Source organism: Plecotus auritus (genome assembly GCF_963455305.1).
Source record: "Plecotus auritus genome assembly, chromosome: 7".
In the NCBI taxonomy this organism is placed as follows: Eukaryota; Metazoa; Chordata; class Mammalia; order Chiroptera; family Vespertilionidae; genus Plecotus; species Plecotus auritus.
The window spans coordinates 84,033,830-84,052,071 of NC_137774.1; the positions used below are offsets into that span (position 1 = coordinate 84,033,830).

Genomic DNA, 18,242 nt, shown 5'->3' on the forward strand with positions numbered 1-18,242 from the left:
GACAGACAGGAGTTTACTCTACTGTAAAGCAAAGAGTCCCAATTGAGACCCACAGGATGGATTAGGCAGACAGCATCATTGACCTGGTTCCACTTCGTTAGCCTTTCCAATTAAGGAAGATGCTGCTGCAAGTGAGACCTCACCACCACGAGTCATACCTTGAATCCTCCAGATGCGCCTCTGTAGGGAGAGTCCTATATTTCAATTGCGCGTGGGGGGGTGTGGGGCGGGGGGAGAGAAAAATTCTGTTGGCAAGTGAATCCTAGTGTGAATGACTGGCCACTTGTGAGTACTTTATCTTCTTGGCTAAGTAATTAACATGCTAAATAGGTAGCATTTGTGCTTTTGTCTTCCAAAAGCTTTTTAATGGATGTTGGACCCCTGACCTTGTGCCCATAGGGTCTCTGATCTTGGAGCATCAAATAAAGAGTTGGTGCATCACTGTATCTAGAGATCAGGCTCTGGGTTTTATCGCCACAATTGACAGAGGTTTCCCAAGGAAGGTATTTTCCAGTGAAGTTAGGGGCCCTTGATGGCATTTTCCCCTCTTCATGCCCTCAAGATCCTGGGCAATGAAGCATAAGCCCCAAACAATGGCCAAATGGGCTGTGAAGTACAACTTAATTAATCTGGGCATGCACCCAACACCCCAGTGCAGTGCTTTTGCAAGGATGTGGCTTAGAGAATGAGGCTAAGGTTTGAGTCTCAGATGCAGCCTCTTGTCTTCTAGTCACAGTCTTGATGGTGGGACCTGAATGGAGAGACAGACACAGACTTCTCTGAGCTGGAGAGCAGGCATAGCATTGTCTCACTCCCTAAGCTGCTTGCCAGATCTGATTCACGCTGCCTGTCACACACCAGAAGGATAGCCTTGCCTCCGAGTATGCTTGCTTAACATGGGGAGCCTGGAAGTACAGGGTCAACTCTCCCTATGTATCAGTGATAAAGGGGCTGGATAGAGGGGCTGCGTGAAGGACAGCTGGACCAGTGAGCCTGTTTGCTCGAAAAAAGTGTCTCAGTGAAGGTTCTCACCCATCATGGCTGCCACCTCTTCACGGTTGGGAAGGAGCTAGTAAAGGTTTGAAGAGAGAGGCCTGAAATATTCCCTCCAAGATTCTCCCAAGTCCCCAAGGGGAGAGTGGAAGAAATGTTCCCCTCAGCATTTTCCTAGGTGTGAGGAATATTCAATGCCTGGGTGGAATGTAGAAATTATTGAGATGTTCCCTTCGCAATTCCAGTTGAGCTGCACCATTGAAGAAATGCTGGCTATTGGACTTAGAAATGGAATTGGGGGAGAAGAGCCCTTCATCTTAAAAGAAAAATTAGAACTGACCAGAGCTCAGAATGTCCCTGGCCTCATGGTTCTTATACTCTTCAAAATTATTATAAACTAGAGGTCTGGTGCATGGATCTGTGCATTGGTGGGATCCCTCAGCCTGTCCTGCGCCCTCTCGCAATCTGGGATCCCTTGGGGGATGTCGGAAAACCAGTTTGGGCCTGATCCCTGCAGAGCCTGATCTCTGGATACAGGCCAAGGGACCCCACTGGTGCATGAATCTGTGCACTGGGCCTCTAGTATGCATATAAGATCTTTGGTTAATCTCTTCCTGCCCTCCTCCCTCCCTGCTTCCCTCTGAGATTCATCAGTCTGTTCCATGTTTCCATGCCTGTGGTTTCCGCTCCTGCGTTGAGCGTCTGCCCCCTGGTGGTCAGTGCACGTCATAGCTACCGATTGGTCGGCTGGTCAGCCAGTCGCTTAGGCATATATATATATATATATATATATATATATATATATATATATATATATATATAGAGGCATGCATCATTGTAAAGATACTACAGAGGAGTGATCCAGAAAGTGACCTTTCATCTAGGGTAAGGGTTCAAAATGTTTCAATTTCTCTATTAGTCCTTTATTTTATTGTGCTAAGAACACTTCACATGAAATTTACCCTATTGGCAAAATTGTAAGTGTGCAATATGTATTATTGACTGTAGGTACAGTGTTGTACAGCAGATCTCTAGAGCTTATGCATCTTGCTCAATTGAAACTCTAAACCCATTGAACAGCAACTCGCAGTTTCCTTCCCCCAGCCCCTGGCAACCATCATTCTACTCTCTGCTTCTTTGGTTTTGGCTATTTTAGAATCCTCATTTAAGTGGAATCATATCTAAACCTCCATGTTCATTGAAGCCACATTTACAATAACCAAGATAAGGAAACAACCTAAATGTCCACTGATGGATGATAGAAGAAAATGTGGTATGTGCATATAATGGAATAGTATTCAGCCCTAAAAAAGGAGATCCTGCCATATGTGACAACATGGATGAGCCTTGAGGACATTACGTCAAGTGAATAAGTTAGACACAGAGGACAGATACGGCATGAATACTACATGTGTTCTTTCTTGTTCACCATACAGTCCAGTGAGCTGGTGCTAATTTGCATGGCTTCCTCGAAGCCTGTGTTGGAAAACCTGCTTGGATAAAGCAAAGCGTCCAGCTGAGTTTGCACATCATGCCCATTCTCTGTAAGAGGTAACTTGAGGTTGCTTTCCCAGAGTTACAAATCCAAGATGGTTAAGTTCAGAGCCAACATTATGCAGACAAAAATAGCCTTTATGTGCTGAGTTTCCTGTTTTTCTTGGAGGCTGCTTGCTGAAAACCACTACCTCCTTCCCATCCGTCCCTTCCTTCTGTGTACCCACCCTGGCCCCCACCCAAAGAGTTCATGTTTAATGACCCGAGACATGACCACCAGGCATTTTCAGTCAATTGGCTTTTGTAGAGAGTGAATGAATCGGACTTTTCTCTGGCCTTCTCTCTCCTGAAAAGGATCTTCCCAGCCCATTGGAATGTGCTCTGCAGACTAGGAATTAAGCTCTTCTCTTTGTCTTGTTTCTTCCTTCAATTTTCCCAAGATCAGACACAAGCTGGTGGCCTTGCCCCTAATTGGGACTTTATATTTTTTCAGGTTTATTTCTCATCCTCTTATGGACCAACTTTCCCTTCACATAGAGAGTTTGAACACACTTTGAGCTATTCAGTGAAGATATTTTGTTTCTTATTGCTTTACACTTCCTCATTCTGCATGATCTCCATGCAGGTGTGTCCCCTTCACCTCTTAATGAAAAACTTGAGTCTCCTTAATCATCTGGGGATTGGGGAGACATTGGAGATTGGACCACTCTGTTCTCATGTCTTGTAGAATGGGGGAGACAGAGTTGGGCGGCTTACCTGTGGGTGGCTTAAGCACTGAAGAGCTCCAGCTTTGGTTTAAATGATGCTGGAGTAGTAGGTTAAATTTGCCCACCACTCATGTGTATTTTCTCCTTTCTTCCCACAGGACCCACACCCAAGTCCGCTGATCACCCTGGAGACCCAGGTCAGTACCTTCCCATGGTCTTTGTCACTTCTCTCTGCGCTGATGTCCCTGCATCAGCTCTCCAGGGCCCATCTGTGCATCCTCTTGGCTCCATGGCTTGTAAAGTCTGGACAGGCACAAAAGCTGCCATCCTGTCCTGTCGGCCTGTGCATTGTGTATGTGTGTGCACACACGTGTATACCCAGGTGTCCGAAAGCACCATGGGAGGTAGAAGAGGGTATGGGGTGATAAATGGTGATGGAAGGAGACCTCATTTGGGGTGGTGAACACATAATACAATATACAGATGATCTATTATAAAATTGTACACCTGAAACCTATATAATTTTATGAACCAATGTTACTGCAATAAATTGAATTGGATAAAGGAAGAAAAAACACCACAGAAAGAACCAGGACAGGAAGGCCAGACGTTGTTGGGAGAGAGGATTCTCAGGGTTTCTCTGTGTTCTTTCTGTCCTCAGATTTCCCAGCATACACTTTTAGTTATATCGGCTTCAGGGGTGACCAGACCACAGAGCTGGCAGGAAAGAGCAGTGGGTGGGACTTTGAGGAATTTAAGGATCCAGTTCCTTCTGCCTGTTTGGTCATTCTCTGGCCTGGCTTTTCCAAATTTCTTCATTCACCTATCAACTTGGCCATGTTTGCCATAGGTAAATTACACCTGTTCTATCACATCACCTAAATATACATTTTTCCTTAAATTAATTTTTTTTTTTTACTTTCAGAAGTAGACTGATCTTAAGCTAATGGTTCCCAATCAGGGGTATCTTTGACCCCCAGCGGGCATTAGGCAATGTCTGAAGACATTTTGGGTTAGGTCCCCTTGTGGGATGGGTTACTACTAGCAACTAGTAGGTGGAGACCAGGGATGCTGCGAAATATCCCCCAATGCACAGGACCTCTGCATAGGAAGGAATTATCCAGCCTAAAATTGCCAGTGGTGCCAAGCTTGACAAATGCTGTCTCCGGCAAAAATATCTGTGAAATCACAAGTTTGGCGTGCTAGTTAAATTTCTTTTGCAAAACATTAAAATAAATATTAAATCAATAAAATTTAAAAGTTCCTTTGGGTGGCCTCTAAAAGCATCTACTACTAAAGATACTCCTTTAGATGTAGGTGTGCTGCACTTTGGGAAACGGGCCTCCCCCCAGACTACCCAGCGGATTGTGAGCGACCTTCCAGGGCATTTTAAAAATGATGGCTCTTCTCTTCTTTATCAGTTCCTCCCCACCAGGAAAACTCATTAAACTCAGGAATACCCCCTGGGAAAATAGTCTGTGTCCAGAATTCTGGAAGCCAAATCTCACTTCGTGGGGGTGGCGTGGCACTACCCCCTGTGGTCTGTCCTTGGCCCTCCTGAGTCCTTCACTATGGAAACGGGCTAATCAGCCCTTCAGAACCTCCATGGGAAAGAACAGTCATGTGCCAGCGGCTTTGGCCGGCACATTGTGAGTGTGACAGCTCACCCCTACCCAGGGACCTCTCTTAAAAGAGTCACAGCCATTACCCAGGGGACCCGAGCCTCGCGCTGCAGCCGGCCATGACACGAGATGGGCTTTCTGCATTTGTGCCACACCACTGCGGAAATGACTCAATTTGTCTCCAAACAACACTCCATCAGTCTCATCTGGTTCTTGGTCTCTGGGGAGCCGTCGGATGTTGTTGTCTTTGCCCGACTTCTGGCTTCCCATGTTAAAGAGACACTGGAACCCAACCAAAGTGCATTTTTTTAAACTGTTGGCACAAGCCTGTGGCCAGATCTTACTTCGTGCTGGGCCTCAGCCCATCGTGTGAGTCACGACGGGATCCTATTCAGCTGCCGCAGGCAGGTCAGACAGGAGGGGCAGGGAAGCGTTTTCTGGCAGAAAGTGGTGCCCCAAATATTACCCATATGGCACGAGCAAGATGGCAGCTGTGCCTGAGCTCGGAAGAGCCAACCACGCAGAGGAAGTGGCAGATGTGCTTGCTCTGAGCCCCTGGTCAGCGCCCATTTCCTTCCCTCCCAGCACCCTTTGCTCCTAAGAAAGGCATGACGTGCTCCATCCTGCAGCACCGGTGCCACAGGTGGGCCTGCCTTTTAGATTTCACTGCCAGCCATGTCCCTACGCCACACGTCAGGGACTTCATGTGTGCAGGGCCCAGCCTGCATACAGTCAGCGGGCCACCTGGGGGTCCTTGCCTCCATGCACCCCCTCTCTCCCAGGTGTGCATTGCATCGTCCCTCCTGGTGCTTGGCGAATCTGCCCCATGCAGCTGTTCTGAGTTGCGGGAGATGGATTGATGGGCTGCCGAGGACTCCTCTAAGCTCTGCTCTTTGCTGTTAGCATCTGTTGGCATCAGCAGGACTCTCTGCTTAACGGCCAGATTAATAGAATGAGGAAGCCGAGTAAGGTTTGAAATCCCTGGTGTCAGCTTTCCCCTCAGCGGGCAGCCCCTGGGGAGCACCAAGGAAGCCTGACTACAGTGGTGAATGCTTCCCTCGTCCCAGATGGCGGTTACCCAGGAACCAGGTGACTTAGAAAGGCGGGGGGGGGGAGGTGGGGAAAAGCCCAAGAGGAGTTGGAATTTGGTTATCGGCCTGGTGGCATTATCATGATCCTCACTCTCACTGACGTTCGCCAAGAACTGGCTTCTCCCATTGGATCCCCTAAGTGCCCTAATTACATAGGTGCTCTCATGATCCCCAATTCAGATGAGGAACAGAGGTTAAGTAATTTGTCCAAGGTCGCACAGGAAGCATATAGCGTTGGAGGGTGTCAGACTCAGAGCCATATGCCATGAGAATCTATCTTCTCCACCTCTATCCCATTTCTCCAGTTGCCTTGACCAGTAGAAGAATTTGCTAATGCTCAGGCAGAGCTGGAGGGCTGGGCTTGATGTAAACTGCCCAAGGTCCATGGAAAGAAAAAAGGAAGGAAGGAGCTTTCCACAAGTATCCACGGACGTAATTAGATAAATAGGAAGAGCAATAGGTAGGTGGTGCATGTAGATATATAGATAAATAGATACAGTGTTCCACACAGTGAGTGGTTCTTTGATAGATAGGTTGCCATAGGACTTGTGGGTAAAATGGTTTAAGCAAAGGACCCAATACAACATTTATTTGCAAGCAGTAAAAATGAAACATCTCCTTCTGCATCAATAGTATTGTGAAAAATTTGAATTCTCATTATTTGGTTTTCTCTCTCATTGATCCCCCAGAGGGTCTGTCATTTCGGAATCCACTCCAATTGACAAGGCCTCTTGTCATTTAATTTTAGCTTCTCTGCCTCCCTTCTCCCCAGCAGCTTCACTGTCAATTAGTTACTGGCCTCTGCTCAAACTCGGAGGTGCCCTGGGAACTGTAATAAAGGACCTCTTCTGTAGGGTAAAGATTTGTCAGCTGGCTCTTTGCGAAGTTGGCCCCACTTAGACGGGAGCAGACCTTGGTTTACTTGAGATCCCTTTCAGGACCTGAAGATCGAGGGCCTTAGGAGGAAAACTTCTGACAGCTCAGCCTGCGACGACCAATCAGACACTTGAATTTCTTTGATCAGCTAACTGGGGGAAAAGGGGAGACAGTTACATTCATATAATTTAAAGTTGACGCTGGGGCCCCTAAGGATGGTGAACAGAGCTCACAAGGAGAATGAGTAGGGATGGAAGGAAATCAATACTTTAGATGTTATGCTGTTGTAAATCCATCCACCCATTCCCTTATTCAATAAATAGTTTGGGGGCCAGGAGGAGGCCAGGCCTGTGCGAGATGCTAAAGTAAAGTTACAATAATGAGCAAGACAGGAGGTTCCCTGCCGATGAAGCACCCATTCTGGTTGGGGGAGTCAGTGAATTTACAGATAGAAACGCCCATCCTCTCAGGGGGTAATAAGTGAACAGAAATAAGACAGGCATGTTAGCAAAGCAGAGTGAGTGGGCACGGTGCAGGGAGGTCTCTCCCTGGAGGTGAGTTTCAAGCTGAGGAGGGAAGATTTGGGCTGAGAGCTTATGGCTGAGAAAGAGTTAACCAGGCAAAGAGACTTCGGTAATAGTGTTCTGAAATTGTTGCATATTATATCTGGCTTCCTATAAAAACAGTGCCAGTTTTCCTTAGAATCAATTAAAGTGTTAGTTCCTCCTTGCTCCTCCGATGCCTTCATGTCATCATAACGTCAAGATGAATAAGGAATTACCTTATCCTGCAAAGGTGAAGGGAAAGGACTGAGGAAGTGGAAGAGAAGAAAAGGGGTTTCAGTGTGAGGCCACCCAGCCACACTAATGTCCAGGGTGAGCATTTTGACAGGACCAAGGGAATTTTGGGTCTCAGCAATGTCATGCTGATAATGGGGGTTATGTGGGAAATCCGGCTAATAGTTGTCATTAGTCTAATAGCTGGCTCATGCTCAGTTGGACTGTAGCCTCAGTCTAATCCAGTGGTTCTCAGCTGGGAGCAAATTTATCACTTCCCCCGCCCCTGCCCCCCAACCCCCCCAAGGGACATTTGGTGGAGGTCTGGAGACATTTTTGATTGTCACAACTCAGGGGCAGGGATGTGCTACTGGCATCTAGTGGGTAGTGGCCAGGGATGCTGCTCAACACCCTGCAAATACCCAAGAAATATTTATCCAGCCCCAAATGTTAGTAGCATCAAGGGTGGGGAACCTTGGTGTAACCCCATTTGCTCTGTGGACAGCTTATATACAAAGACAGACCCAGCCATAACACTGGGACCTTGTAGAAAAGTGAGTTGTTCCTTCCTTGTTCTCTTGTTTATGTTCAAATGCCACCCTCCTGGTTAATGCCAGACTGGTCCCGCCTCTGGGCTCTGCCCAGGACACATTCATCCCCAGAGCCTGTGTCGACAGCAATGACTGTGCTCAGAGCAGTGACTCACGACGCCAGCGAGCGTGTGCACGGTGTATGTGACAGGGAAAACACCTCTCAAAGGCGGTTCCTGAGAGAATTATGGCTCCACAGTGCAGAGGATATGCAGCGTTAAAATATATATAAAAAACAACAACTTAAAAACCCAGCTCGTTAGCTGGGGTTGGGAGAGAGGCTGGCCAAGGCCCCGGACCGCTGAGCAGGCCATGCCAGTAACTGGTTGTCGAGGCCCATTTCCTCTTTCAGAGGCAGACCAGGGCCTCCTCTGTACAGGAGTCTCCCTCCTGACCCTCTCCCACCACTCCCGGGATTGCCTCTCTTCCAGTTCCGGGCTTCAATTAACCTTTTCCTCCGTAGAGAGCGGTATTTGGAGTAATCAGGGAGCTTCTGAATGGCTCTTACCTGAATCTCCAGCCCATTAATTCTTATGGTGCCCAGCATCTGTCAAGAGGACGGGGAGACCAATTGCTTCTCAGCCCATCTGCTTTCCTCCCCCAGCTCCTCGGGGGAGCAGCACCTCTCCAGAGCAGACAGGCTGGGTTGGGTACAGGCCATATCCCTCTATAGTGATCTTTTCCTCTGCCTCTGGTTTGCTGAGTCTGTAACTAGCCCTGGTGAGGGGTGGGACAGGGGATGACCAACTGGACCATAGCCTGGGCAAAGACTTGGCTCACCGGGCAGGGAGGCTGGACCGGGGCAGTGGACTCGTTCCCAGGGAGGATTTGCGGTCCTATGGCCACGGGTGCCTTTCTGGTCTGTGTGACTCAGCGTGAGCGATGTGATGCAACATTCCACAAATAGGCAGCAAGTTCCCCAATGCGCAGCCACACACACCGCTTCGAAAAATAGCGTTGAGGTCACTCACTCTTCCTCTGTTCTTGGTGGGGCTGACTTTGCCCAAGACATTGAAGGTTTGAATTTAGCTCTTGTCTGGGAACACTTCAAGTTGTTGCTCTTGTCAATAATGACTAACATGGATGGCATATATGTTTACTGTGAGCCAGGAACTGTACTGTACACATTCGTAAATTTATTATTTGTAGCTATTATGTCTTAAACATTCATAGGATGTGCTGGGGACTCTTCTAAGTAAGCTCTTCCTATGGAGTCACTCATTCAGACTCCACAGCTGTCCCCTACCAGAGGTATTACTGTCACCCCTTTGCACGGATGAGAAACTGAGGCACAAAGAGGTTAAGCTGCAACGGCAACTAGCAAGTGGAGCAGCTAAGATTTGAACCCGGCAGTCTAGCTCTTATTTATCAGGAAATAGAACCCTCTGAGGCAGGACTAACCTTGGTCTCTTTTCACAGGTGAGCCAGCGGAGGCCTAGAGAGACCGAGTTTCCTTTTAAAGGCCCTGCAGTCAGTGAGGAGTAGAGGCTGGATGAGAGCCAGGTTACAAATGAAAGACGCCTTCACTGCTTCGTTACTAAGATATAGACATAGATAAAGTATAGATTTATATTATAGATAGGTTAGTATAGAGGTTAGATACAGGTATAGTTATAGATATATAACTTATATATGCACATGTAATATATGTATATATACATTACATGTACATATATATATCTTAATCATATATTATACATTCGATGTAATTATACATTAGATGTGATCTATGCCTAATTTATATCTATAGCTAATCCTATATAATAAAGAGCTAATATGCAAATGGTTATCACACCCTCACACCATAAAGGCTCAGACACTCAACACTGGGGAGAGAGGAATGGGGACCAGCAAGGCTGCGGCCAGGGAGAGGGACAAGCCACCCACCCTGTGGTCCCGGGTGCCATTGGCTGCATCTGCACCTGCATCCTGGGAGAGGGACAAGCCACCCACCCCATGGTCCCGGGCACCAGCGCCTGTGGCTGCAGCCCAGGAGAGGGACAAGCCACCTGCCCCGCAGTCCCGGGCACCTGTGGCTGCGGCCTGGGCAAAGCCACCTGCCCATGGTCCCTTGTGGCTGCAGCCAGCCCTGGCAAAGCCGGCCCGGTCCTGGGTGCCTGTGGCTGGCCAGAGGGAGGGAAGCCCGGGTCCTGGGTGCCTGAGACTGGCCGGAGGAGGGAATCCTGGGTCCCGGGTGCTGGGCAAGGCAGAGGCAGTTGGGGCGATCAGGCCAGAAGGGGAGCAGTTAGGGGTGATCAGGCAGGTAGGCAGAGGTGGTTAGAGGCGATCAGGCAGGCAGAGAGGTTAGGGGTGATCAGGAAGGCAGGCATGCAAGTGGTTAGGAGCCAACGGTCCCGGATTGCAAGAGGCAGTCAGACATCCCCCTAGGGGTCCCAGATTGGAGAGGGTGCAGGCCGGGATGAGGGACACCCCCCCCCCCCCCGTGCATGAATTTCGTGCACTGGGCCTCTAGTATATATATATATATATGTGTATATATATATATATATATATATATATTACATTGTGTACATTATAATGTGCATGTATATAATGTATACAATCTATACTAATAAAAGAGTAAGATGCAAATTGACCATACCTTCACAACAAGCACCAGCCAATCAGGAGTGAGTATGCAAATTAATACAACAAAGATGGTGGTTAATTTGCATATGCAGGCGCTGAGCTGCCAGGGGCGGAGCAGCATGCTTGCATCATTGCCATGGAAGTGACCCAGATGTTCCGCACTGCCCCCAGCCGCTCCGGGCCTCTGGGCAGTGTGGGAAGGCAGAAAGGCGGCTCCGGCTGTTGTGAAGGCAGTGCCGGCAGCCAGGGGAAGGAAGGCCCATTCTTGCACGCATCTTTGTGCATCGGGCCCCTAGTATAATTATAAATGCTAAATATAGATTAGATGTAGAAATTAAATACAAGTATAACTCTAGACTAGATATAGATATGATGTAGCTGTAAACGTAGCTATAGATTGGATGTAGATGTAGATCTAGTTACATGTATAGTCATCGGTATAGTACAGGTACTAGAGGTGGAGGTGGCAACAGAGAATGAGATCACTCAAAGCAAGCAATCCGGAGCAGACGGGTTTGGAAATGTGTCTGCACGGAGTGAATTTCAGGCTGTGGGAGACCTGCCCCACAGCCAGGGAGCAGTGGGATGGCCCTCTGCTGGGAGACTCTCACATTCCCCTCCAGCAGAAGGCACATCTCAGAGACCCCTCCTGCACCCCATTTCACGCACTGAGGCAGAAGCCCATGCGCTGCCAGCTGAGCAACAAGGTGTTGTGGTTGGATTTGCAGGCTCTGTGAGGAGGCACGGCTGGTATTTGGCAAAAGTATCACAAGGACCAAGATCTGGAGGCTTAGCCTATCTTCTCCACAGGGTGTTAGGACAGGGCCGTGCAAACTGGGAGCTTAAAAGAGAGAGTTCCAGGCTGGGATGTTCAGGTTGGGTTTGAAGGCCCTAGTTATCATGATAACTCAGTCAAGAAAATTGCTTTCACATGAAACAGCAGCATCACGGGGGTGCAGGTGTGTGAGGGACACAAATGCCTACACATAGGGCCCAGGCTGGTAGAATGTAAGAGCTGGAAAGGGCCTGGGATGCTACTTATTGTAACATCACTCTGTGTTTTCTCTGTGCTGAGGACTTGCTAAGCACTTTTGATGCATGATGTCATGTAATCGTGATAGCAGCACTCGGAGAAGGGGCTCGCGTCCCCCACCTTCGCAGGCGCAGACACAGAGGCATTGGGAGGTGAAATATTGGTCTAAGACCACAGCGCTTCTGAGTGCAGAGGGAGGACGGAGCCCAGGTCTCCATCTCGTGCAGCGTTTGTGGTGCCGTCACCCCTCGGGGCTCACCAGGGCCCCCCTTTTGTACTTTACACATGAGAAAACCTGGAGTGTCTCAACAACTTGCACAGTGGCTCACATCTTAGTGGAGACCAGGATGCTCCTGGCAGTTGCCTGTCCGAGAAGTAACACATGGTCCCCGGCAACGGGAGGCTCAACAGCCCCATGTGTCCTCCACCCACCCAGTGCCATCTTGGGTTAGAGAGGTCTTGGCTGAGAGGAAGCATGTTGGGTGTCTTCTTTCCTTGCCCCACCCTCAGCAGATCTGCTCTCCTCCCTTCTCCTCCCTTCTCTGGGCCCCTAGAGGCAGATTTTGATAGATTTCATCCACTGGACTTCTCATTGCTTTGACCAAGAGGAGGCGCTGGCAGGAGATGGGTGAGTGGGAGGACAGTGGGGTGGGGTCATTTCCTGTGGGTGGGCCATGTCTGCCTGTGAGTGTTGCTGTGGCCCGCAGCTACAGCTCCTCTCTCCAGGATCTGATAACAGCTCCCCAGGTGCTAACAGCTCCCCTCTGCGGCTGGCTCTGCTGCACTTACCTCCTTTGCTCATTTCCCTTAGCAAGCATCTCTTTGTAAAATCTCCTCCATAGTCATTATCCCTGAGGAGAGCAGCATCTGTTTCCTTTGGGGACTCTGACCTGCACATTCAGCCTGCCTCCAGCCTCTTGCTAACACAGCACCGCCAGTGGGATTTCCCAGGGTAGCCACGGTCACTTCAGGTCCTGTTCTGGTAAAGAAGGGGGTCTTTAAACCGAGGAAATGTCCCAGAATGGATGCAAGGGAACCACAATCCTCTTGAAACTCAATGCCCAGTTGTGGGTGTAGCAGCATTTTTCTAGGCAGACGATCATAGCCGTCCACTTTGTGACAACCTCTCTCCAAAACCAAGCCAAGAAACCAACACGCTAAACACCACTGTGCTAAATGAAGGGTCAGAGGACCCAGATGTGAGAAGAGGTGCCCCAGGCAGGGGCAGTTTGGTCTGAGTCCTGTCACTCACTCACACCACTCCTGTCTGTCTGCCTTTGCCCCGAGGCAGTGAAGGGCTAAGGGACTAAGGTCTCCGGGCACAAGGGGGAAGGGCAGGTCTTCAGTTCCTCCTGAAGCCTCACAGCAGACAGACCTGCAGACAGAGAAGACAGAGTGTTTCTGCCAGCAAGCAAGGCCTCCCACTCCTCTCTTATCGTTCTGTCACACCTCCAGGAAATAAAACCTTTCTAGCATTTGAATCAGATTTCTCAGAAGTGCACTGCCTCTCTTTTGCCTCGGAGAGCCAGTGGAAGGACCTCCAGGTGGCCGTTTCTCCAGTCCAGGGTGTCCGGCTGGGACCTGGGGTGTTCTCCGCCCGCAGGATGCAGAGGTGGGGCCTGTCCAGCTCCAACCTCAGGGCAGCCCCCCTGCCGGGTTCCATGGCTTTCTGAAAAGGAACATCTTATTAATACTAAACCCGTTCTAATTTCCGTCTGGGAACCATAGCTCTTATTTTTCCACTGAAGCGAAGAGGGCTGGATGGAAAACTGAAGTTCGCTGTGGAACAGGTGCCAGATGGGTGGGGCGAGGAGAGCGGGCAGTTTCATTGTCCCGAAGAGGAGATGCTGAGCCAGCTTGGTGCTGGAAGAAAGGAACTCCAGCTCTGAAAGGGGCCTAAAGCAGCTTCTTCACCAAATGCTTGCGGCCCCAAGTACAACTGGGCGCCAGTTAAGGGGGCGCTGGTGGTGACTTGCTCATGTGGGTCCTAGACCCAGAGTTGTACACAGGCCTCCTGTGGCCGCCTCCAACTGGCCCATGGGTTTCTACAGTTGAGAACCGCTAGCAGGGTCGCCTAAGACCATCGGAAAACACAGATATTTACATTACGATTCATAACAGTAGCAACATTACAGTTATGAAGTAGCAACGAAAATAATTTTATGGTTGGGGGTCACCACAACGTGAGGAACTGTATTAAAGGGTCGCGGCATTAGAAAGGTTGAGAACCACTGCTTTAGAGGGTGAGCTGAGGACATCCTGTTGTCCGTTGGGACACCTGCACCCCTCACCCACTCTGCTTTCTTTCTCGTATCAGGAACCAGGGCCCTTCAGGCCCCTGCATTGTCTCCCTAGCCCGTGCCATGGCCAGGGCGAAGATGTTGGTATTCTCTCTTCGCAAGTTTCTATTTTGTGCTCTTTCTGGAACATTCTTCCTTCTGGACTTGGACAGCTGCTTCCCTCTTTGAAGAGGGACGTATCCTTAGTTTAAATACCCAGGTTGTTTTTGGCAGCTGAGCCAGGTGCTTGAGTCCAGCGATCAGACTAGGACATTTGCCTGAACGCTGTGCACATAGAGGTGGACTGTGTTACCATACGAGTAAAGCCAGGCCTGTCTGGCTCCCGAGGGGTCGGCAGAATGGCCGAGGCAGGGACGGTTCTTCTTAAGAAGAAATGCATCAGCAGCTGGCCCTGGAGCCTGCGTGCCTGTTCCAGCCTGGAGGGTATTCGGACCTGGCCAGCATTGGAACTGACCCATGGTTAAGAATGCCCTCACGGCTTCCTTAGACAGCTGGCTGCCAAGACCAACTCAGGAGCCTCAAGGTGGAGTGTGGGCAAGGTCTCATCACTCCTGTTCTTCTGCCCCCAGCCTGTATGTCACTAAGGGTCCCTCTTCCCCAGGTGACCTCCTTCACCTGCTCATCCACCGGGTTATTGAGGCAAAGCACTCCTGACATTTTTTTTAAATATCCTGAAGATATTTTCCATTTATTTTTAGTGAGAGTGGAAGGAGGGAGGGAGGGAGAGAGACAGAGAGAGAGTGACATCGACATGAGAGAGAGACATATTAAGACATATTTATTGATTGCCTCCTGCATGCGCCCTGACCATGGCTGGGGATCAAACCCAAAACCCTTGGGTGTGCTGGCAGATGCCCTAACTATTGGGCCAGGGCACTCGAGACCATTCTTTATTGTGGGGCCTGTCCTATGGGCATTGGGAGTTTAGCAGCATCCCTGGCCTCTGCACACTAGATGCTCATAGCAAACCCCCTCTCTAGTTGTAACAAACAAAAATGTATCCAGAGAGGGCCAGATGTCCCCTGGGGGCAACACCAACCCCAGATGAGAACCGTTGGCCTGACCAAGAATCCTCAGCAGGGATGCTGTGAAAGTGGTGTCGGCTGGCCTGTAATGAGAGGGTGCTGGTGAGGTTGGGTGAAGTCTACTGGTTGGACACCTCCCTGTGACTATCTTCAGATTTTGAGTTTTTCCTCTCAAGTGACCGCCTATGGGCTGGGTCATACCCACATTAGAATGAGCCAAGCTTTCAGTGTGGTGAGATGAGAAACCGAGGCAGGCTGTAACGTTCCTCTTCCCATTTGAAAAGCCAGCAAACCCAGAGGCACAGAAAAGGGAAGGGCCCCCGGACGGTGGGCTATGGGGGGATGAGACCATACGTTCCAGCTCTGCACCCTGGCAGCGGGAAGGCTGAGTCCCAGGCAGGACCCCAGGGCTCTGTCCTCTTGAAGAGCTGGGGTTGGCAGATTGGCCATGGTTTGGCTGTCCCAGGAGGTTGTGGGCTCGTTGGACACCCAGAAACTGCCTGTGGCTTTGGGGCTGACACTGCAGTGTGTTCAAACCCACTGGCATTTACTCCCTAGTCAGTGGACTCACTGTACCGTGTTCACTCAGGCTGGTTTACCCTCCGGACTCCGTGAAAGAGTCCTGTGTGCTGCGTGTTGACCTAAAACAACCAGGCTGTTTGCGGGCTGGCTGTTGGGTGTTTACTTGTTAGTTGGTCCTTGGGTGTTCCTCCACCCTGTTTCTGAGGGCGGTTGGGACTAGAAACATGTTTGCTTTTCTTATTTATTTATTTTTCATTTATAAATGTTCCCTTTGAGATTTGAGACCTTTCTCTGGATTTGTTGTTCATAGTTGCTATTTTCAACATTGTATATCACGTACTGTACATGTTGTTTTCTATTGTATATGTTGTATGATTGTTAGTATATTATTGATTAGCTCAGTCATTGAGCTATTTATGTATTTAGTGCCTACTGTGTTCCAGATACTGTTTTAGGGCTGGCCATGTAGCAGTGAACAAGATAGAAGTCCCTGCTGTCATGAGTTTGCATTCTAGACAGATAATTGAGACACATGTATTCATATGATACATCAGGTGATGGCAAGTGCTAAGGAGAAAGGTTAGGCATGAGGGGTGGACCAGGCCAGGTCAGTCGAGAGGGGTTGCCCTTGATTTTGGAAGGATTATGAAAGGCCACATGGAAATGAGGCAACATTTCGGCAGAGACCTGAAGTGTAAGAGTGGGTAAACCTGCAGAGAGCTGGAGGGACCGAGAGCAGCCCGTGCAAAGGCTCTGTGGCAGGATGTGCTTGGCATGGTCATTTGCACAATAGAAGCCAGTGTGGCTAAAGCAAGAGTGAGCAAGGGAGAGGGGTGTGGAGGTGGGTCCCAATCACTAGGGTCCAACCTAGATAGGATTTTGCTTTTGCTCCATGCTGGCAAGCCTTTGGAGGATTTAGAGCAGAGGAGTGGCTTGGCCTGGCTTTTGAAAATGGAATTGGCTGCTCTGCTGAGATGGACTGTGGTTGGTAAAAGGGTGGGCACAGGGAAATGGGTGGAAGAGGAGGCTGAGGCAACATCCAGGGAAACACAGTGATGTTTGGGAGCAGATGCTAACAGTGGAGGCCAAGAGAAGTGGTTTGATTCTGGGTACTTCTGAGAGTAGAACTGACTGGACTGACAGTAGATTGGAAGCATATAAATAATACAAGCATGTGATAAAAAATAAATAAAATCAAAAAATAAAATAAAAAAGGCGAATCAAGTGAAAAGGCAAGCTCTCATATTCCTTGCCACAGTCTTCAGAGGTAACTACCATTAACAGTTTTCCCACTTCTCCTCCCAGAATGTCCTTTCTATACGTGCACGTGCACAGGCAGGAATTTTATTTGTTTTCCTGAAGTGGAGTCTGATGAGATATGTTTTGTAATAGCTTCCCATTCCTTTCCTTATATCTTAGACCTCATTTCACAGCAGCACAAATCACTTCCTTGCTGTTTTTAACTGCCTTCTGTGTTGCCCACCCCTCTATTCCCTGCACCTGGCATGGTGTCTGATAGGTAGGAACGAACTGTTCAATAAGTATTAATTAAATGAATTAGATATTCTGTCACCTAGTTTACTCCTTTCCTGCTGGTGGGTGTTTAGATTGTTTCTCCTTTCCCGTGTCTTCACTAGTGCTCCATTCCTCTGCATACATCGTGTCACTGTTGAGTGTGCACATCTGGACGGTGAGTGGCTAGATTTGCGACTGCTGGCTGAATGGCTGTGTGCATTTTACGTTTTGACAGGCACCGCTGGATTGTCCTATCCAGGGGTTTCTTCAAACCACCTAGCAAAGTGATTTCCTGTTTCCCCTCTCAAAAGCACTGTGTAATTATCCATCATATCATCTGTGTCAATCCCATGAGTAAAAACAGTATCTTGCTGTTTTGATTTGCATTTTCGATATGAGTGGGAAGGAGCATTTGAAAAAAGTGGTGTCTGTTGATCAAATCCTTCACCCTTTTTCCTGGTGCCTGATGGCAGTTCTCTCACTCTCTGCCTCCTTGGAAGTGTCTTGGGTAATCTCCGCTAAGACGTGCCAAGCCCTTATCACATGCCAGCCCTTGTGCTAAGTACTTTACATGTGTTAACCCCCTTAATCTTCCCCTGAACCCCATGAAGGAGGTGTGGTTAGTATCCTCACTTTCAGATAATGAAATGGATGCTCAGAGAAGAGCGACGTAAGTAAGTCACCCAAGGTCGTATGGAGAGTAAGTGGGGAGCTAGCATCTTGGACCTGGGCAGAATTGTTAACCACCCTGCCTTGTACATGGGTGGAATGGATAATAGCCGTGACTCTCCTTTTAAGGCTCGGCCACTCTGATATTTTGAAAGCAAAACAGCCAGAGCATTCCCTGGCTTTGGGAAGCAAATGGAATGGATGAAGGCATGTGGCCACGCTTGGGCATGGCACCCCCAGTCCATAGATACTTGGGCAATGATCCTGGACTAACTGGAAAGACAAGTCATTGCAAGGTGGTGTATACTCACTATAGTGTGAGCACTGGAGACAGAGATCTGCCCTAAGCGCCTGAAAGATGACTGAGCCACGGGCACTTTCAGGGACATGTCCAAGGCCACACAAGAGAGCAGTGCCACTGGATTTCACATGAATCCCGG

General features: G+C 49.0%; 1 protein-coding gene across 1 annotated transcript in view; it reads left to right on the top strand.

The window, feature by feature from the left end:
- XYLT1 (xylosyltransferase 1) overlaps positions 1–18,242 on the top strand; it is a 309,698-nt gene that overhangs the window by 96,934 nt on the left and 194,522 nt on the right. The window contains exon 2 of the mRNA XM_080679050.1: positions 3,353–3,391. Within this exon, the coding sequence (XP_080535176.1) occupies positions 3,353–3,391 (39 nt within the window). The remainder of the gene's footprint in view (positions 1–3,352; positions 3,392–18,242) is intronic.